We start from the raw sequence: 22,461 nt of genomic DNA on the forward strand, positions 1-22,461 counted from the left end.
TCCATTATACACAGGAATATTAGGACATAGTTTTTAAAATTTGTGTTTATTATAAACAGTAAATTACGTTTAGTCACAAAGTCCATTTTCAGTATCACTTTCTGAATCCAGTGAAATTATTGTTATTATTATTATTCTTTTATATATTGGTATCTATTAGTTCTAAATTTGTTAATGTGGGATGAAATTTTGAAAACTAATTTCTAGGTTATACGAAAAATTTTTTAAAATTGAACTTGAAAATCCATTTAACAAAATAAATAAGAACTAAAAGTTCAAATTTTCACGAAATTAGATATTTTTACATGACAATTGTTTCGACAACACCGCGTCTTTATCAAATGTAATATTTAGAAACTACCTGCTGCTATATACACCGAAAGATGACAATAAAACCTTAATTAATGTTGTTGTGAGAATTTACGTTTAATAATGAAGAGGTATTTAAATCTAACTGATCGTTAAGCTATACATTTGAATGTCTCATTTTGTTAATCTCCATTGCTTCCAATACATTTAATTTTCTACTTTTTGTGGCTGTATGTAAAATATCAAAACTGTGGTGGATGATGTCTTTGCTTATTAAACTTAAATTCTCACAACAACATTAATTAAGGTTTTATTGACATTTTTCGTTATATATAGTAGCAGGTAGTTTATAAATATTACATTTACATTTATGCATTACATATATATAATTTCGTGAAAATCTGAACTTTAATTAAGAAAAAATAATATGCAATAAAAATACTTACAACCCTTTTTTCAAAAAGTATTAAAGAGTATTTCCAATTGTAAGTGATAAATTAATAAATATAAATTTTATAAATTCCATCGATTTTTAGAACGGACATAAAAAGAATATTTCAGAAAAAAATCCAAATTTTGTTTATTAATTTTTGCTTTTTCTTCATGTTTAATTAAATAATTTTCTTTTTAATTAAAATTAAATAGAAAAATAGCATATTTTTTATGACGAGCCACTGGGAAAAAACATTAAATAATGTTTTATACATAAATATACAAAAGAAATTTCAAATTCGACAGACAACTAAAAGTAGATTGATTTCCAAATAGAACCTGATTTGATACAAAAAAACGCATGAGCGCACCACTGGTAACGCCCGGTTTCATTTTTGGTGTTATTTTACAAAGCATGAAGTATGTAAATGCACATTACACTTATTACAAACGTAAATTGTGTGGCTGTGGCAGATTCTATTGGGTTATTCGGAAAGTCATTTCGTTTTTTTTTGGGGAACATGAAAGACAGTTTTCGTATAATGAATAAATATTTTATTAAATTATATATTGGCCATTCTGGTCCAACACCTTTTGCCATCTTTCTGGCAGTAACATAATTCCCCTCTCATAAAAGTTTTGGTCCTTGCTGGCAAAAAACTGGTTCAAGTGGTTTTTGACATCTTCATTTGAGGTAAAGGTTTTGCCATCCAAAAAATTTTGCAGGAACCGGAACAAATAGTAGTCGGAAGGCGCCAGATCTGGAGAAAATGGTGGATGTTGCAGTACGTCCCATTCAAGCTGTAAAAGTTTTTGGCGAGTGACCAAACTTGTGTGAGGTCTCGCATTATCCTGGTGGAACACTACACCCTTCCTGTTGATTAATTCGGGCCTCTTCTCTTTAAGTGAATCATTCAATTTGTCCAGTTGATGACAATCGACTTCTGAATTAATCGTTGTATTGTCCGGCAAAAGCTCAAAAAAAAACGATTCCTTTGACATCCCACCAAACGGAGAGCATCACCTTTTTTTGGTGAATGTTGGCTTTTGACACGCTTTGAGCCGGTTCATCTTTTCTGCTCCATGACCTCTTGCGTTTAACATTGTTGTATACAACCCATTTTTCGTCCCCAGAAAATGGATAATTTTCTTGACGTTCGAGGAGCGAATCACACACGTCAACGCGACGACACAAATTTCGCTCCGTAAGGACATGGCGCACCCACACATCGAGCTTTGAGGTTAAGCCCATGCCTTTCAAATGGCCATAAACAGTAGAATTCGACAAATTTAATCTCTCACCGATCTCTCGTGTGGTTATTCGCCGATTTGCATCAACTAATGCCTTTATCGCATCTTTGTCAGCTTCGACCGGCCTTCCAGACCGTGGTGCATCTTCGACATCAAAATTGCCGGATCGAAATTTTGCAAACCAGTTGTAGTACTGGCGTACTGTTAACACGCCTTCTCCATACACATCCGTCAATTTTTTTCTCGCTTGGACAGCATTTTTACCTTTTCTGAAGTAAAAAAGTAAAATATGACGAAAATGCTGCTTATTGTTCTCCATATTTAAAAGGGCACCAACCAAAAACTACTGCGTAGAATTAATAGAACGTTTTCACACACAAGCCTTGCAATATCAGCTCTCAAGACATATAATGGTTATGCGGCTTAAGTGTGAAGTTGGTTTCGAAAAAACGTAATTAAGTCCTCTGACGGGAAAAAACGAAATGACTTTCCGAACAACCTTATACATCTCCTTCGGGCTTTAGTAGCATGAACAATCATGAGGTGGCCTTGATTATCATAACGCACTTCATCTGTGGCAAGTGCAAGATCTCTTTGAGTAATTGTTTTATCAGTTTTCAAAAGTCTCAAAGCAATGTAAGATTTAAAATCAAATCAATCACTTCGTCATCAAAAAACATAAAAAAATATTTCAAGCAGAGTTTTTCCAGAAAGCCTATTTTTTAGTTCCTCACATGATCTAAATTTATCGGATATAGGTGTGTGAGTGTACTCAGTGTGACCTTTCTTCCATTTGGCAGTAGAAGAAGGCCTGTCGTTTGCAGAAAGCATACGTCTTCTTTTGAATTCCAGGATTTCATCTGACGAGTCGCATCCAGGTTCAGTAGTTGATGAATTACAGGACTGTTGAAGGACAGATGTATCATTCGGTGTATGTAACTCGAAAGTTCAAACTATCTCAGTTGGTTCCCCAAACACTTGTAGATTTATGTTATTGTTCATATCTTCTTCGTCAGTCAATGTATCCGCGTCAATATGTTTTGTAAATATTTGTTCACGTTGTTTTTAGCATAAATTTACAAGGAAAGGAATGCTACAATACATACGAATATGTAAATCCAAATAATACTTACGACTTTCATTGTTACTGCCCTCATCCATCACTATCTCTTCCAGAGCCACCTCTAATTTCTTTTGAGTCAAATACCTCGTAAATGCCATATTTTACAAACTGTAACGTTCACTGGACAAGTCACAAACTAATACTACAGAACACGCTAATTGTTGGATGTTTATTCTATATGCGCTGACTTGTCTAGACTTGCAATAACAAAGTTTTGTTTCATAGATAAAACCGGTGGTGATTCGCGCATCAGTAAATATTATCAAAAAATAAAGCATAATCAATATAGTATTTCCGATGTATGTTTTTTGCGATGTAATCTACATGCTATAAACTTAACAAAAATGGCAATACAAATCCAAATACTTTTTTTACTCTTTTAGATTTACTTGAAAATGTAATACACATAAATTAGCGATTTCTACGGTTTTATGTCCTTTAGTAGTGATAATAATAAAATTTCTAAATGGATGTGCAAAATTATTTCTTGGATGTGACAAAAAAAATCATTATCCCACCACTGGGACAAAATGGGTTAATTCCGAATGGTTAACACAGTAATCCATAAAGCATGGGAAGACATCTTTTTGCTGGTCTCTGCATTTCTGAAGTAGTTATTTAATCACATATTTTATCAATAATGAACTTTACTCTATCCTTGACTCATTTTATTTCGTTTCTCAGCAAAAAAAAAATCAGAAACGCTATCCCTTCACAAGAATTCTCCCAAACCGTCGAAATTCGTGATACCGGGCGCACCTGACTTCCGGTTATCTAAACTTCAAACGGTGCTAGGTCGTTTCGCATTTAATTCGCCGCGTCTCGAATAAAGATGAAATCGTTTTCAATTAATCTCAGTGGCGCGCGCTCGCGGAACGACTCGTGCCCCGACGCGGTCGTGACGATTTTATCGGCCCCCGGCTTTCGGATAAAATCGGAAGTTGAAAACAGTCTACGATCGCGCTCAGAATACGAAGCGAAAATAGCCAAAATTACTGTAAACGTAAAGATCGTTTTGGTTGATAAATTGTATCTATTCCAAACGCACATTCTGGTTTCTTGGATGTAGTTCCAGTGGCTCACCAGGATAGTGCTTGATTTTTATATTTATAGTTATATGAATTTTATTTACAGGCTTGCAAATGGAAATTCCTTGGGAGCTTGTCGTCTTTATTATTGATCAGGGGCGAGTGGGGCAAGGCCGTCCCCTGGGGCAAAAATTTACCAGAGGTTTCGAAAATCTTACGCCATATATTTACTTTTTGTAACGTTGACGAATGAAAAAATTGAAAAAAAAAAAAACAAAATATTTATCATAAAAATTTGTAAAGGATGATTTCATTGCCAACCAGTGTAATTAAATCATTGAAAGTGTTATTTTTTGGTTAGTTTAACCATCAAATCGAAGCAGGAGGAATCCAGAAGTTTTGTAAATACTGATACAACTTCGATCAGAAATTAGTATCAAATATCCAAGTGTGCGCCGGGACGATCCCCCCTTTCGCACAGCCCTTCCCTCCTCCCCCCGCTTGCCGACAACAATCGGCACTTGATTTAGAAACTGCGACGCAATATTAACCGGAGTAAATGTCGCGGAAGACGTCGTTTTCTCCTAACTTAATGGCCGTCGCGACGCCCTCGGCTTTCTTACGCCACGGTGGGGGGTCGATGGGATCGAAAGTCGATGAATTATTCGTTTGTGTCTCGTCGAGGCGTAAAAAAAATACTTTACGGCGATGCACGTATGATTGGTTGCATACCGTCATGTGTATCATGAAGTCCTGGAAGTGCAACTTTTCAATGTCTCGTTTATAACCCGCCCCGCCTCCTCCCTCAACCCCATCATGACGTAATGTAAGCGGCATTGTAAACATTCGGAATCGTAGGAAGCGTTGAACTAAATTATTCATCGCTTTCCGGGATAACCGCGTTCTATTTTTCAGCAACGGATTATGGGTAAGTCCTATAGGTAAGACCTAAAGTAACGAAATTTACCGCACAAATACGACCCGCGAAATGTTAGCCCCTCGAGGGAAGTTCACTTCCCTTGTGGTTCTTCCGATAAAGGAACAAGTTTCCTGGCAAACAATTCTTGAAGCGAACGTAACGTCCATTTGCATGCCTGTGACTGTTAAGACACTGTTGCCATATTTTATGGATTTCTATCAATAAAATATCAACAATCCAGCATATACCAACTTGAAACATCATTCTCTGATTAGAGCAGGAGTTTTCCACTTATCTGACACTCTCTTGTTGGTTTTCATCATATTTTAGCAAGAATCGACTTTTCCGTCACTTGTTTTACAGAAAAACTTTAACAGACCAGCAAATGATCAACTCAAAACACTATTTACTGGTGAGGACGGGGGATTTTTTTAATCGCTTGAAGTCTGACGACCCACAAAATCGGCTTTTCTGATACTCATTATAATTAACACTCCATCAAACTTGCAGGTGTCAACTTGAAACCTTTTTCTTGTGGTTTTTCATCAAATTTTTAGCTTTTTCGCTACTTATTGCACTAAAGACATCAACAGACATCATTATCTGGTTAGACGAGGAGCTTTTCCTAGTCGCTTTCACTAAGACTTTTCCGCCCCTCTTGAGCTATGTCAATTTTATTTTCTTTGGTTTGGAATTTTATAAGACCTCTATGACTCTGAATCACTACATGTCCAATGGCAAGATCATAATGATAATAATAATAATTACAATAATAATAATAATAATCCCCTTTTGTAAAGTTTATTAAGCAATATGTTTCGATCAAGAATGAGATCAAAATGATATTTTATTGATCCCTGCCCTTAGCTAACCATCATGCCTCAATCGAGAACACATCACCATCTCAAATATTTTAGAAAAACTTGGAACAAGACTAATTAGTAGATAATTACTTAAGTATCTTCAACTTCAATAACTACAATTTTATCATCTCCAGTGCTGTTTTTTTTTTTTTGATATTATTCCTTTTATCTTTACCAGTTACTTCGAGGCAGATAGTCCACATTATTGTCAGAATTGGGATTTCTTTTCTTTTCTTGATTTTCTCATTCTTTTCTGATATCTTTCTTTGTATATCTTGAAAGGAACAAGTACAACTAGCACATTCCTTTAATTCCCGGCTGTGATTATACTTTTTATTTTTCTTTTCTTTCTAGTTGATATTTTTCATCCTATCTCTCCAATGTATTCTTGTTATCTCAAACGGAATTTTGTCTTTGATGGATCGAAGATGTTGAGAGATTTTTGGACAAATGGTAAATCTGGTTTTGACGTTATACTTCCTTAAAAAGTTTCGGTTAAGCTCTGAAGAAGTCAACAGGATGATTCAGGAGTAATCCACAAGATTTGTAAATAATATGCCATTTATATGTTCAAAATTATATGCGTAACCTTTAATCCCAAAAACATTGCACTATAACCTCAATAAACTTGGAAAATGTCGTCATATACGTCATAAATAATTTGCCTTGATACCTATGAAACTACGTTTTGTGTGACGTCCTTGACTCTCGCTTGAATTATCGCCAAGTTAAATTCTTTACGTCAGCAACTATACACCGACTACTGAATACTCTTTACAATGAGAGCTTTCCATTTGTTAATTAGTTTCGACGGGGGTCGTCAAAACGATTTCAGATTCAGAGAGGTTTCGAATATTAAATAACGGGACCAGGTTAATAATAGAGAGACCCTTCCTCCCCCTACCCCCCATCCCCCTTCACCGTTTTTGTCAATAAATCTCCTTTTACTAAACGATATCGGCGTTGTCCGTTTGTAATTCGATCAACTTTCGCCATTCCAATTTTCGACGTCGGCGTCGCTTTGTTATCCGGAAGTAGGGATTTTTATCGGTCCCGAAGGGGGGCAAAGAGGGGCGCCGGTCATTTTTAACGAACACGTTTCATATTTAAATAAAATGAAAAATATATCGCCAGGTATTCTAGTATATTCTACACACACTCTCTCTCTCTTTCTCTCTCTCCTTCTCTTACTCCCTCCCTCCACCCCCCTCTCCCTCCATAACTCTCACCCTCCCTTTTTCTCTCTCTCTCCCTGTCTTTCTCCCTTTCTCTCTCCCTCCCCCTCTCTTTAATGCTTTAACTCGGTCTTTCAACGATTGGATAGTATTCGCTAGAGTTTCATGATTAACACTTTCAATGGCTCCTCTTATCCTCTGTTTCATATCCTCTTTTGTTGTAGGTACAGTTTTCTACTCCTGGTCTTTAACACAACAAAAAAAAATCCTTTGTTAGTTCAGGAGATCACTGTTAAGGAAATAAATTATTTAAGTAGTTCGTAACTTGATGTGCATGGTGTGGAGGAGCTGCATCATGAAAGAACGACATTCTCTACTTCACTTCGTTTGGAATAGTTCTTAACACATATTGCAAACTGTGCTATAAAAAGTCCAAGCAAACTTGTCCGTTCACTGTATGTCCAAAAAAATGAGGCCTTACATAGTTATTTCCTATGATACCACCCCCAACATATAAAGACCATTTTTCCTGGCTGTGTGTCATCAAAAATGCTCAAAAATTCTTCTTTGCGTCCATTCACAAAATGATGATCATCGAGTTCTTCATGAAGTACCTGATAAGGATGCATCTTATTTTTTCGCAAAATATTATTCACAGAAGTGGGCACTCAGTAATACTTGAAATTCATTTTACTCATTCAATGCAGTATTGACCCTTCCGTTCTTTCAATAAGCAACACGTTCAGACCGAGTAAAATGATTCATCAAATTCTCAAAAGTTCTTTTTGCATCACAATATAAAGAATCTTAAAAAAAGAGCGTTTATTGTATCTTACAACTCTTTGTGAACGTGTTCTATAGTTAGTTTTTTTTTTGATTATTTCGATGCTTAATAAAAATAGAACTAATTAATTTATGGATGTAATAATATACAGGGTGATTTTTTTAAGAAAATTATTATTTTCCATTTTGATTCACCTTATATAAACGATTCGACCTAACTTCAAGACAAGTATATTATAAAACAAAATATAAACGAGATATAGTACTTTGGCACACTTTTTGGATACCCTGTATGTTTAGTAATAATTTTTTTAAGTGGATGTCTTGTATATTATATCAGCACTGTTTATAGAACTATACAACCTCATATAATTTCTTTTTATAAAATAATATACAGGGCTTCCGATTTAAAAAACTATGACTTTGATATACCATGCTTTTTTGGCACACCTTGTAGTTGAATAAGTATGTAATATTAAATCTACATGTCAGTCCCCACAACTTTGTTATTAACTTTTTTCTCTAAAATGTAAAATGAAAATGTAAATGTGCACTACAATCGCTCCACCCTGTATATCGCATTTCTTCTTGTTATACCATTGAGGGACGGCAAATGGCGATCCGTGGCGCGTGAAAACGTGACGTAGGCGCGGGTGCGCCCCATTTGAATCGATTGTGCGGTCTCAATACATCGAAATCAGACAATTCCTATATATATGATCGACTATTAAAACGCGGTTTAATCTATATACCACTGGACAGGACCGTACTGATTATATGCGAGCTCGAGACTGTACGGAAAAACTAAAAATCCAAGCGATCTAAATCTGGAAGTCGCGGTGGCCCAACAACATCCAAATTCCTTTTTTTGTCAGTTTTAACTTTGAGAATCGCATTTTTTTTTTAAGTCTTGTAGATGTCATTACTTTCTGTTCACTTTGTTGGCCTCTTCTTAACCTCTCAGAACGTCATTTTGTAGTTTAGTTGGTGGTAAATTTCTTCACGTAAACTTTTGGCCCACACGTTGCGGTGTCTGACGAACGTCTCTCACAACATTCTGCTCCAGCATATCTTACCGTGGATGAAGATATATGGGAATTAGTTTGATTATAATTATAAAATTCGAAAAACAGTTCAAGATTTTGCGAAAACAATTTTTCCATTTAAGTTTTGGTTTTGGCTGATATTCGTAATCTAGTGTTTCAGATCCAGATTATTTGATAATATGATCACCTCAATAGAAATGAATCTGCCATTTACCTGGATTATTAGATGCTTATAACTTTTTAAAATTTTATGGTAAGTGTAGGCATAAAAATACTGGAATTATGAGAGAAAAGAAACAACGTAGAAGACAAAGCTTTTTCTTGAAATACATTGAAAGGCGGACTACTTTTGGAAGATAGATACATCGATTATTTTGTAGTAATTGTCTAATTCGAACCAAACTATACACTAGCCATTTGGGCTTTTTATTTTGCTTGTTGTTGTTTTGTTTTATTAAAAATCACGTGCGGCTTTAATTTTTTGGGTGAAAATACTGGTACCCTTATAGTGCAATTTTTCACTTTCGTTTCCTATTTCAATAATACAGGGCGTCAAATTTATTTGTCAAAAATATTACATTTTTATTTATAAATCCAGAAGTTTTTCCCGTAAATAATTGCTATATATTAACAGAAAAAAGGAATACCTTATACTCTACCAAATTGAGTTTAACACCGCGTATTATACAAAGTCCTGATGGATAGCGACCGACCCCTTTTTTTTTGATTCACCCTGTACAAAAAGTCACGCGCCTTTAAAAGTGAGAAAAGACATGTAGATAGCGCTGCCATCAACTAAGAGGTAAATTCAGGTTTGTCATGGCCATTTACAATTTTTTTACCAAATAATCCCCTGTATATTGAAAACGAAGCATCTTACACCCCAGTTTTTATCATAAAAATGCTTGAGAAATCGCCCTGAGAAATATCGGACACCTGTAAAATAACACCCTGCATGATCGTTTGCTATTTATTAAGCGAAAATAAAAATTCCCAGACGATATTATATTAAGTTAAATTTAAACGGATTCTTTCTTTTCACGACACTGGACTCCTGTTAACGTGTATTTTGAGCCGTCGCAAATTCCTGCGAAGATATTTCAAAGAGCAATTAAGTCATGGAACCAAACCATGTGTTAAGTGTGGTACAGGGCGATTCATTATATTTTATATTATATCATATATCGTAGATCGTTTTTCCCTGATTTCAAAAACATATAGTCTATTGACATTTCATTTAGCCGTTTTTGAGATATTTCAGTTTAAAAATAATTATCATTCGATTGTTTAAAATGGTCAAGTCTGTCTTGATAGCAACCATATTGTCTATGTTTGCATTTGTTTTAACGATGTTCAACTTTTTACAACTAATAAAAAACTGGAGATCTACAGCGTAAGTTAAATAACTCAAACAATAAAAATATCAATAATTTGTGCTAAACATTTTCTATTAATTTTTTTTTAATACACGAGGTGATAAAATCGGGGTTTTCTCTGTTTAGGTGTTGCAAAAAAATGATGTTAATGTCATTTTGACAGCTTGCGTTCGTCGTTTGTTTTTTCTGACATTTGCACAAGATAATATAGCTAAAATCTTCAAACTTCTGTGTTTACACTTTTTTTCTTCATAATTAACCCTGTAGGTGGGAGTCAAATTATAATGGATAAATAACTAATCAAATTTTCAGAAACAAATGCGAGGCCTTTCTTAAAAAGTGTTTTCAAAAGGTTTAACATCGTGCTAAAAATATTACCAAAATTTACGTCTCCTTATTGCCCAAGTAAATTTTGTACGTACATTTCTGAAAAAACAATTTTCTATCCATACGATGCACAATATTTCCTTTTGAGTAGTTTACACACTTTGAACAAGTCTGGCTTTATAAACATCATTATTACCATGTAATGTTCCCATATTACTCTTAACATTGACGCGTAGATCGTATATTATTTGGTTTAAAATCAATTTTTTGAAAATATCTCTCGCACTCTATATGACGAAAAGTGTAAATAAATATATCGTGTTGTTTTTTTTACGAAGTTGTAAATTCTTTTTGTATAAGTTATTTGAGTTTCAACGCTAACCTATATCAGTTGAAAACCAGGTCAAAATACTTTTCAAACTCTGTTGTATTAAGATGTGCTGGGACTTATAATAATTGAGTTTTTTACAAATATAACTTCATGGGTCTCAATCTTTATGGAAGTTACCTACCGAAGGCAACGAAACTTGAGTCCTTTAGGTATTAAAGGACTGAACATTAGGTTTTCGTAATAGCAAAAATTATTTTTGTTTATTTAGGTAGGTGTAATTTTATTAAATTACACTAAGAAAAACAATATCATTAAATATATGCAATAAATTCTAATTAAAAATAAATTTTAATTCTAAATGTCTAAATCTAGTCGTGACTGAAATATCATTTTCTAACAAATATTCCTGGATTTCGGTTGTTTTAACTTGATGAGGCTCCTGCTTTACTTTGCTGGGAATATTTTGTTTCTACTCCCGTCTGTATAATACCAAATTACACACCGACCTAGCGTGAGGGAAGCGTCACTTTACCACGTCACTCATTTCCGAGAAATAACCGCACGGGTCTGGGAACTATCGGATGTTTTCGATGTCCTGTCCTGTTGTTTTGCAAAAATATACCCAAAAACTAACGGTCGTAGAAAAAGTATAGTATGCAACACGTTCGGTAAACTTTTTAACTCACTCGTTTATTAAAAACTCGCTCCGCTGCACTCCGCTCGTGTCAAATAAACTCGTGAGTTAAATGCCGTTCACCGCACTTGTTGCATAATATACTATAAGTCACTCGTTGCCGCTCGCTGCGCTCGTGTGAAATAAACTCGTGAGTTAAATGCCGTTCACCGCACTTGTTGCATAATATACTATAAGTCACTCGTTGCCGCTCGCTCCGCTCGTGTGAAATAAACTCGTGAGTTAAATGCCGTTTACCGCACTTGTTGCATAATATAAGTCACTCGTTGCCGCTCGCTCCGCTCGTGTGAAATAAACTCGTGAGTTAAATGCCGTTTACCGCACTTGTTGCATAATATACTATTAAAAGATAGGATTTTTATTTATTTTATTGGTAACTGATGGGTTTAGCACTAATAGATCTTTCATAATACTTTTTTACAGTCGTGTTGGAATATGCTACGCCAGTTCGGAATCCAATGTATTTTAAATATATCGAGCGGCTGGAGAGTGTAAAAAGAACATTTGTAAATGTAAATAAATTATAGATTTAAAAGACAGAAATATTCTTTTAGTTATAATGAAAACTTTCATTTGTATTGTATGCGGTCTTTGGCAAATCGTAGAACAAATTGTTATTTAATATTTCTTAATAACAAATGACCTATTTGCTCTGAGCTTTGAAGCCTTTAAACGACACTTAGACGGTATATCAATTAACCCGCTGTAATAAAATCTGTAATCAGTTCTAAATTCGATTTAGCTTATAAAAAATAATTAAAAACTGGCCCACTGACTTTTTTGCGCTTTGCCTTTCTTGGACGGCTGCGCCTGTGTGCAGGAAAGACTTATTTATAAATAAATAAATAAATAAATAATTATTTTTATTATGAATGCGGGAAAAGATACGTTCAATTATATGGTCGGTTCTTTGTGTGAACCTTAGGAAAGACTTATTTATAAATAAATTAATAAATAAATATTTTTAGTATGAAACCAGGAAAATATATGTTCAATTATATGATCGGTTCTTTGTGTCAACCGTAGTCGTTAAAATATTAATTCAACTAGGTGAGAAAGCTCAGGAAGCTCTTGACACATAGATTCGATGCTGCCAGGAATACATCCAGGTGTGCAAGCAAAGAAGTTTTTTTTATGTCTTTTTACTTGTTTTACTGCATGGCTAGAGACAGGTCTATAATGTCTTTGTCTTTATTGTTAGTGTTATTTTGAATGAGCTTATAGGTGGCTTATAATGCTCAGTATTTCGTTTTTGTGTAGTTTTTCTTACCTTATAGCAGTATATTTTTTGAACGCACCTTGTAACTATGGGGCGACGGTTCCGAGGTCCAGCCGAGAGTTTCGATTATTAAACTAACCAAAATGTCGACGTGACCTTTGCGACAATTCAAAATAGACCCTCCATTATTATTACAGATACCTGTCAATTGCAATGATGTCATGGAGTGGCGACGGGGATTGATATAAAAGCCGCACTCCGCGCTGTTAATTCAAAATCAAAATCGTTTGTGATAATTTAGGCCGTGATAAATACCGCATTATTATAAAGCATACAGGGTATTTCAAATAGTGCGTCAAGGTAATATATCCCATTGATTATTGGTTTTTGAAAAAAATGTTAAATACAAAAGTCATAGATAAGTGTAACAGAAAAGAAACAATTTCAAATTATTTTCAAATATACGGGGTTTTCAAATATACGGGGTGATTCATGAATATGTGGAAAATGTAACATATATTTTATATATACTCAATCACCTATCCTATGGTCTGTACTCAGTGTTGCTTTGCGCGTTTTAATTTATTATTTTAGGCTTTACAGAAAAAAGTTAATACCAGAGTAGTAAGGTTGTCAGGTTGTAAGGTGCCAAAATCATGGTGAATCAAAATTATGTTTTGTTAAATCACCAAAACTATACGATGTTGTAGCACAAAAAGACCTTTCCTTTTATGATACTTGTAAACAGGACTTCCACTTTAAAATAATATATATCTTAATTATTATTTGCTTTAGAAAAAAATGTTGGAGTAAAGTAAAAATAAAGAGTAAAAGAAACAATTTCAAATTATTTTCAAATATATAAGGCATTCATAAATATCGAAAACCAAAGTAATATACTTTAAAATAGAACTATCCACGTATTTGGTCTCCTAAGGAAGGATGGTTATAGTCTATATCGAGTGTTTTCGGATTTATGACCATTTGTTCGTCAAAAATGCCCTGTTTAACACCTCCGAAAATTTGTCAAATTATGAGAAAATATCGTAATAAGCCAAGAAATATAAAAGTAAAATGAAAATAAAGAAAAAAATGTTTTAACTGTTATGGCAGCCTCTCCATTTTTGATTTTTTTTGTATTCAGTACCATAGTATTTTACTGAATTTGAGTATTACTCAAGCAGTTAGAATTAGTTGTTATCTACCACTTCATAGGGGTTGAACTATTGCTTTCATCTCCTTTTCTGCAATTTATCTGTTTACAATATCTATTATATTGTGTATTGAATACAGCATAATAAACGTATTAATGTTATTATTATTATTATTTTTCTTTTTTCTTAAAGTTGATATAATGTAAGTTGTCTATTATTATTAATAATAATTATACGGCCCAATCCTCTAAAGACCGCGTATGAAAAATAGTATAGTATTTATTTATTATAAATTTTGTTTTCTAGTAAAACCGTTATAGTTTATATAAAAAATTATCTTTATTTACCATTGCATCATTGATTTTACTTGTTTTCACTTCCATTTCTTACTATTACTATTTTGCCGTCCTTGTCCACTTAGTTTCAATATTTTGAGACTGATACCGGAGAAGTTTACTTGACAGCGTCCGTATAGCTTGCCAGTGAGGAAATGACGTCACCCAGCTGTCCCTAAGGTGTAGTAATCCGTTTTCCGACGACTTCTTGCCGCGAAAACCGTACCTAATCCTGCATAGTAAGTTTCATGCCGGAACATCAACTTAACAGTGAACATTTTTTCGCCAAAGCGGGCCGGACGAACATCGCTTAGGGCCTAACGTATCCGCAAGCGTTAAAATAAAAGGTACCCTCGCCGCTAGACTGTTTTGGCAGTTGGTCTTCGACACGCAGGGACGGAGTCCACAAAATTTCTGGTCGCGATGATAATACCCACGCGTATGCAAGAACTTTAATGGAAATCACCACTCAATGTCATAAAAATTCACCACGATGCTCGAGATACTTTGCTTATCGGCAATCAGAACGGAGAAAATAAAATTAAAAGCAAACTATTTTTTTAACTGTTTAATGTTTGACGTAATCAGTTACAATTATTCTAACTTCAGTTATCGTAGGTAAGCCCAGCAAAAACTTTGTCGTTTCCACCTGTGGAACCATGGCCTGGACCAAATACTGAAAAATCACCAAAGCGTAGGTGAAATCAAACCATACGTAAATGTTCGACTAAAGCGTTGAAGTTAAGACATGTCCTTTGTTAGATGTTCAGAGTTTCTATTCCAGAGTGACTTCAAGTAGTGTGAAACACTGTTTCGGCCCTAAAATATGACCCAGGAGGTTTTACAACGATAAACTCATTGTCCCTTTTCTACAAATTTTGTTTGTTGTTTTGTTGAAATATTACTCGGAAAGCTTTACCAAAATTCGAAGAGTGTTCTGGAAGCCATGACGTATTTTCGAAAACATTCGCTGAGGTCATTGCAAACTATTCCTCGCCAAATATGACCTAGTTTACGTAGAGTAGAGTTTTCTGAGAAATTTGACTTATTTCAGACCACGGACGCTGAGGTCATCGCAAACCATTCCCGTAAAAATATGACCCAGATAGCTTTATAAAATTCTCAAATTCAAAATTCGAAGACGTTTGTGGTATGGGGATTTGACTTAATTTCGAAGAAGTACGCCAATATTCGAAGAATTGTAACGTATTTTTGAAGATGTATACTGAGGTTATCGCCAAATATCACCCAGTTTACCAAATTCTAATTTAAAAATTCAAACAGTAAACTTTACCAAATTCTAATACCGAAATTTGGTGAATTTTTGACCTATTTCTACCCTGACATGAAACAGGCGGTTTTTTGGGAATTTTGACACATTTTTGAAGACGTACGCTGAGGTCATCGCAAACTAATGCTCGCCAAATATGAATCAGTTCACGAAATTCTATTGAAAAAATTCAAAGAGTAAGCTTTACCTCTAATATTTAAATTCGAATAGTTTTCTATTAATTTTGACGTATTTTAGAAACACGTACACCGTGGTCATTCGAATAGTTTTATAGGAATTTTGACACATTTTTGAAGACGTACGCTGAGGTCATTCCAAAAATTCCTCGCCAAATATCTCACCCACTTTGGAAAATTCTAATATAAAAATTGAAACTGCAACCTTCTAATATCCAAATTCAAAGAGTTTTATAGTAATTTTTAGAAACGTACGCTCAGGTTATTAACTATTCCTCGTCAAAGTAAAGTAACAATAATGATGATAATAAACGACTTTTTTTATTAGTCAAATAAAAAAAACATACATTTTCACAATATAATACAAACAGTTCGGTTTATTTTAAGCCTTAGTTTATTTAAAACAAACGTATATAAAATTCTTTAGCTTGTAGTTATAATTTATTTCACCCATTTTCCACCAGTGGTGCGTTAATGTACCACCTATTCTATGATTTTTTTTTGTCACATCCAGGAAATTTTATATATAAAACATATAAAACCGTAGAAATCGCTAATTTATGTATAAAGGAAAGATATATGACTTCAAAAGTTAACAAAAGCGGTATAGTCAAAAAAAATATTTTGGATTTGTATTGCCATTTTTGTTCAGTCTATAGCATGTAGATTGTACCTAAAGCCGCATCAAAACTGAAAATATCAGCTTAAACTATCGTTTGTTGATCCAAACATTGTCAATATCTTTCAAATACTAGTCAAAGTCGGCGTCTTCGAGCTTTAGAGTAACGCAAACCTTTATAAACCATTAGAAATCGATGTAAAATCCCCTTTCCGAGTCAAATAGTTGCCGATTTCGATAAGATCCCAGTCAGAATCTGCTTTTTCGCCTCTTATTGTTCCCAAATCTACCTTAGAAATGCAGATATTTACTCAAAACCCCTCTTTTGGGACAAATGGTTGGTTTTTGCTCTTGATTTCGAGCAGATTATAGTCAAAACCCGTTTTCTTGGAGCTTTTTCTTCCTCATTTCAAACAGATATTTACCTAAAACCCCCTTTTCTGGGCGCTTAATTTACAGCATGTATATTACAACGCAGAAAACATACATTGGAAATGCTATATTGATTATGCTTTATTTTTTCATTTACTGGTACTGGTTTTATCTGTCAAACAAAACTTTGTTATTGCAAGTCTAGACAAGTCAGCGCAGTTAGAATAAACATCCAACAATTAGCGTGTTCTTTAGTATTAGTTTGTGCCTTGTGCAGTGGACGTTACAGTTTATAATATATGACAATTCCGAGGTATTTGACTCAAAAGGAATTAGATAAAAGTCGTAAGTTGGATTTACGTATTCTTATATATCGTAGCATTCCATTTCTTGTAAATCTTTGCTAAAAATAACGTGAAAAAATATTTAGTTGTTTTCTGTCGAATTTGAACTTTCTTTTGTATGTTTATGTATAAATTATATGTTACATCTTATGTGACCCAAAACATTATTTAATGTTTTTTCCCAGTGGTTCTTTTTTTTTATTTTTTTTTTTGACACATGTCATGTAATCCTAAGTGCAACATAATAAATAATTTCAGAGCAAAAAAGGATTTTTTATGCTTGGGATAGTATGGGTTAAATCCAACCCTTGCTTTCATTGTAGAGGTAAAAAATTTATTGCCCACTTTCCCGATTTTGTTAAATATAAAAACTGCTTGTTGAATGACCTGTGACACATAAATAAATAGCAAGTCTAGAGTCTAATATCCAAATTAGAGGAGTTTTATGGGAATTTTGAAGTATTTTTGAATACGTACTTATCAAATTCTAATACCAAACTTCGAAGTGCAAGCTTCACCAAATTGTATTATCCAAATTCAAAAAGATTTCATCGAATTTTTGACGTTTACATTACATTACATGGACCGATGACCGCGTGACGAGCCAGCTTCTTCGTCGCTTCTCGTATTTTCCGTTCGTACTGGCAGAGACCGACGTTATTCCGTCCAGTACGCGGCAGCGGTAGCCAGACCAGCCCTGTACGCAGAACTAACTGGTTTGCGACTTTTACCTGCGACCCGTTTCCTCCGATCTTCAGTTTCGGTCCGACCATCGACGTACGAAGAAAGGCTGCGCACGCGTCACTATAGTTTAAACCGCGTCGACGCACTTTTTTAACGACTTTATTTCCCGACCCGACGCTTTCGGATTTTCTTCTTTTTTTTTGTGGCCACGCGGTGCCGGCGTTTAAGATCGCGATGAACCAACCGCGTCAGTGATCGCCAAAGGGAAACGTTGGTGCTACAGTGCGGTGACGCCTGGATATTTAAATGGTACCAGTTGGATTTTAACGAGGAGTGTTTTTTTTTTGGAAGCCACCATGTGGAATATCTGGCCGATTGTGGGAGTCGTTTTATGTAAGTGTTTTGCGGCGATTGTCTTGGTACACGCCGTATAGTAATGGCTGATGGCGTACACCTTCGAGTGTGGCTCTAAAGTAACGAGTACGTATACGCCGAGTCCGTAATTACCAAGTCCGGTTTGGACGACTTGAAATAGGCGAGGCGACTCACCTTTATAGTTGCGGGTCACCTCGGTCGGTATAGTTTGGTCCGAATTATACGGTATTTCTTCAACTTAATGCTAAAAAATGCAGTGTAATCCTCTTTTCTCCTAAACCTAACATTGAACAATTTGTGAATTGTAATAAAAACCTTGGTGTTATATTTGATTGTAGACTTAGATACGTGGAACATGTATCTTTGTTGATGAAAAAGGCATAGAACTGTGCTTAATTTCAGTTCACGGGAACTTTTAGCTCAATCGATTATAAACTATGGTTTCGTCCTCTATTACCCATGTCTTGATAATATTAATAAATCCAGGAACTTAACTGGCTAAAAATTGACAATACTTTCAAGTACTTTTCGGCGTCCATGGTCCAGAGCGGTAAAATTTTCAAAATTGAAATATATATTTTTTAATATCTATAATACCCCTTTAGATATTATAATTATTATTTAGTGTATCACATTTTTTTAATTACGCGATATTAATTAATTTAATTTAATTTTTTTTTATTTTTTCAATCCGATAACGATTTTCCCTTAAAAAAAATTAAAAAACCTCTCTTCTGCGATTTTAAGCGATATTGTAAGAATATTTTAAGAGAAATCCGTATACCCGCCACTGGTGTATTTTAAAAAAATTGTAGTATACAAATTTCATTAAAATATATTAAGTTGCATTGCAGATATTAAAGAAAATATTTTATTTTTGAAAACTTAGTCACCCTGTATCTCAAACAAGACGTTTGACATATGTTCATATGATTTTTTTTAATCGACCCAAAAATCGTCCCCTTACATTCAATTAGAAAACACCCTGTATAACAGTGAGATTTATATCGCTCTATATTGGAGGCAAGTTTTTGGCTGCCTTTAAGAAGATGACAAAATAGCATAGTTAAAAAACTAGAGCCTGTCATTCAACTCTGCAAAATTTGACAAGACAGCCTGCTAAAGCCAAACATTACACTTTCGTCCCAAATGGAACGGAACGACGTGGATAGCTTTGCAAAAATGTCACTCTTAAACCGTTTATTATCATGCATACAATTTTAAAGATATATGCACAAAAAAAATCGTAATAACGGTTCTTTATTCATATATTGATACTTACATAGCGAATTGCAAGATATATCTAGAACACGAAAATCTTAGAGTGACGAAATATTATTTTGCTATTAATGAAAAGTATGTAAATTAAAAAGAAAAGAATAATAGCAACTCGGACAACATATTTTTCAAAATTTCCCAAAAAAAAAACAATGAAAATTTATAATGTTCTATCAATAATGATCTCAAAATGGGGCTGATCAGGTAGTATATTGCCTCTAATGACTGCCTCACATAAGTGCTCATTGAACTGGGTGTGTTCGCTGTTTTCTTGCTTGAATATACCTAATTTATAAAGGCCAAACTTTCCTACAATGCAAAATACATATACATTTCTTTTTTGTTTACTATATATTGAAAAAGAAAATGTGAAAATAATTTATTAATTATATTAATTTAAAGTGAATGGAAGTTATTTTTCGGTATTTTAACCAATACTGTTCTGCACACACACACCTTCTGTCCACCTTATTGATCACAATTCAAAGAGGTAAAAAGGAGACTTAAAAATTTATTTATGTTTTATATATATACATATATAATATATATTTTTTTATTATATTATTATTAATTTATATTTATTTTCGTGGTTTCCCCCTCGATTTGACGCCATCGTGTTTTCTATTAGCACTAGCTTGATTTTATTATTATATCATTTAATTTTAATATATCTAAAACGCCCGTTATTTCGATAATTGGCGCCAAAAGCCAAAACGACATACTTCGAGACACACTATACGTTCGCTTAGAGCGTTTTTGGGGGAAGATTTACGCGTGGCATTGTTTCGGATTTGACGAAAAATGCGGCGGCGTGAGTATTTTGCGTTTCTATGGGCCTGACTGTTCGCGGGCGGGAATAATTAACAATATATCGCCCGCTGCAGGTCGAATTTGTACGCCCGAAGCGTGCTGTCCAAACGCCGCTCTTTTCTAGCTCGAAAATTCATCGGACTCCCCTTGTTTAACATTTCGAAATTTAAATCTATTCGTACTCTGATTTAATACGCATTGTTACAAGTATTTTGTAGGTTTATTTTGGATTTACGCTCGATTTTCGGATTTTATTTTTATTCGGCGCACAAACAAAGTGGACAAACGGAAAAAAATCCTTTCGTTAATCAATAATTCCTTTACTATACTATGCATTCAGGCTAGAGCAACAAAACGAGGTGAATTCAATGAGTTCCATCCAAATTTGCCCTCCTATGGGCGAAAAAATGATCAGAACGAATAAGATGTTTGCAATATTGTATTTAAATACATGACATGCCTTGCCATGATATGATTGCTTGAACCAACGAGTGTAAATTTTAAAAAAGTTATCACTTTTGGGATTCAGAAACATCCATTTTGTTTGTAAGATTAACTATCTTTAAAATTAATTCTTCATCTTCTATCTAAATCGTGGGTCAAAATATATCACCATATTTTACTGCTAAAAGAGTTATATTGGCTTGAATTGCGGTGTCCTACTTTTTTGTTTTTCACTCCAAGAGAGATGGATTCATATTTTATTATTTCGAAAAGAACGCACTTTCATTAACACCCTGTATGCGATAATGTGATACGGTGGTCTATTGAAAAGCCGTAAACACAATTTCAATCAATCAAAATCTTTTTTTTTGCTCTCCCAGTGTTCTTCGACTGTTTTTTAGTTTTTGTGGTGTCTACTCGCCTGTCTAAAGTTCAGATTGCTGAGAATGTTGCGTCTAACGGTTTGTTTCAGTAAATTTTGGATGGCTTGTAGACCTAAATAAGCAACTTTCTAATTAGCATAACATGAATTATCGTAAACTTCCTTATCGGACAATATTACATGTTAAATACCCTAAATAGTGTCATCTAAATTCATTTTCTACTACCTACGTTTCGTTTCTGCATAACCATAGTTTCCTTTCAGAATGAATGTTTGCAATGGTATTAAAGGTTTTACTGGGGGACATTTAGTCATCATAAACATCTTGAATTTATTGAATGGGAACTGGAAATTTATCATCCGTTTTTGTTTGTAATTTCGGCAATATCGTCTTTGCAGATTCGGATGACTAACTTTGTATTTGCTATTTGCAAAATGGCAGACGACGGTGTTTGTTAGAAACGAAGATTTGCGCAGTTGTTACTTTAATATATTTTTTTTAGAATTTTTTTTTAATAAATAATTACAATTATTATATATAGCATTATAAATAGGAGAGAGTGGGACACAACAGCTAGGAGCTTTCCCAAAATTAGGAAAATACAGTTAAAGATAGTCAAAAATAAATCGACTTAATGGTTAAAAGCCACAAAAAATAATGAAAGGCTTACCCTAATGGAGTTTCGATTTCACGGATTTCACAGACATTTTATGGATTCTCAAATAATTTAACGAATTTGTAAATTGATTTATAAATAAATAAAATATTTAATTAAAAATATATCAAAAATGCGCCATTTCAAAACCTGTTTTCAAAAAATATTTTCTTATTCGCTTATTATATAAAGATGTTAATTTGAAAAGAATGCTCTCGATAGCTTCCATTTAGAACCAAAAGTATGGAAAAGAATCCCTAGTAGATTTTCTTAGACATTTAAACGCAATCACGAAACCTCAGTTTTTTTATCTTTTCGATTTCGGTTAATTTTACGTTTGAAATCCCGGTTCGCGGAAGTTTTCGTGGCAAATAAATATATCAGAAAGGTGCGGGTCACGCGCGCACCTGGGGGGAATTCCAAATGCCCCCCCCCCCGAGCCGTCGGGGGGGCAATCGGGGCTGCCGCGGGCGTGTCATTCGCCCCAAACGTAACGACCTTAAACGCTCTTTCCAAACTTTTAAGGGTATCTTAAAATCGTCATCGGAAGTCGTAAAGATCCCACGATACTCACTTAACTCTCGGTCGGAACATTCGCATAAAGAAATTACATACACAATCCCCGTGCCGACGATAAAAATTGAATATCGAGAATAATGTTTGGA

General features: G+C 34.2%; 1 protein-coding gene across 2 annotated transcripts in view; it reads left to right on the forward strand.

Annotated features, from left to right (window-relative positions):
* Positions 1–22,461, forward strand: part of LOC132703035 (roundabout homolog 3) — a 292,435-nt gene that overhangs the window by 143,359 nt on the left and 126,615 nt on the right. The window contains exon 1 of one of the 2 annotated variants that reach the window (XM_060672057.1): positions 17,940–18,244. The exons of the other annotated variant lie outside the window; for it this stretch is intronic. Coding sequence (XP_060528040.1) covers positions 18,208–18,244 — 37 coding nt within the window. The 5' untranslated portion in view covers positions 17,940–18,207. Of the gene's footprint in view, positions 1–17,939; positions 18,245–22,461 lie in introns of those variants that run through there. 2 annotated transcript variants of the gene reach the window in all.

The sequence above is a fragment of the Cylas formicarius genome, unplaced genomic scaffold (genome assembly GCF_029955315.1).
Source record: "Cylas formicarius isolate icCylForm1 unplaced genomic scaffold, icCylForm1.1 PGA_scaffold_6__28_contigs__length_40554024, whole genome shotgun sequence".
Taxonomy (NCBI): Eukaryota; Metazoa; Arthropoda; class Insecta; order Coleoptera; family Brentidae; genus Cylas; species Cylas formicarius.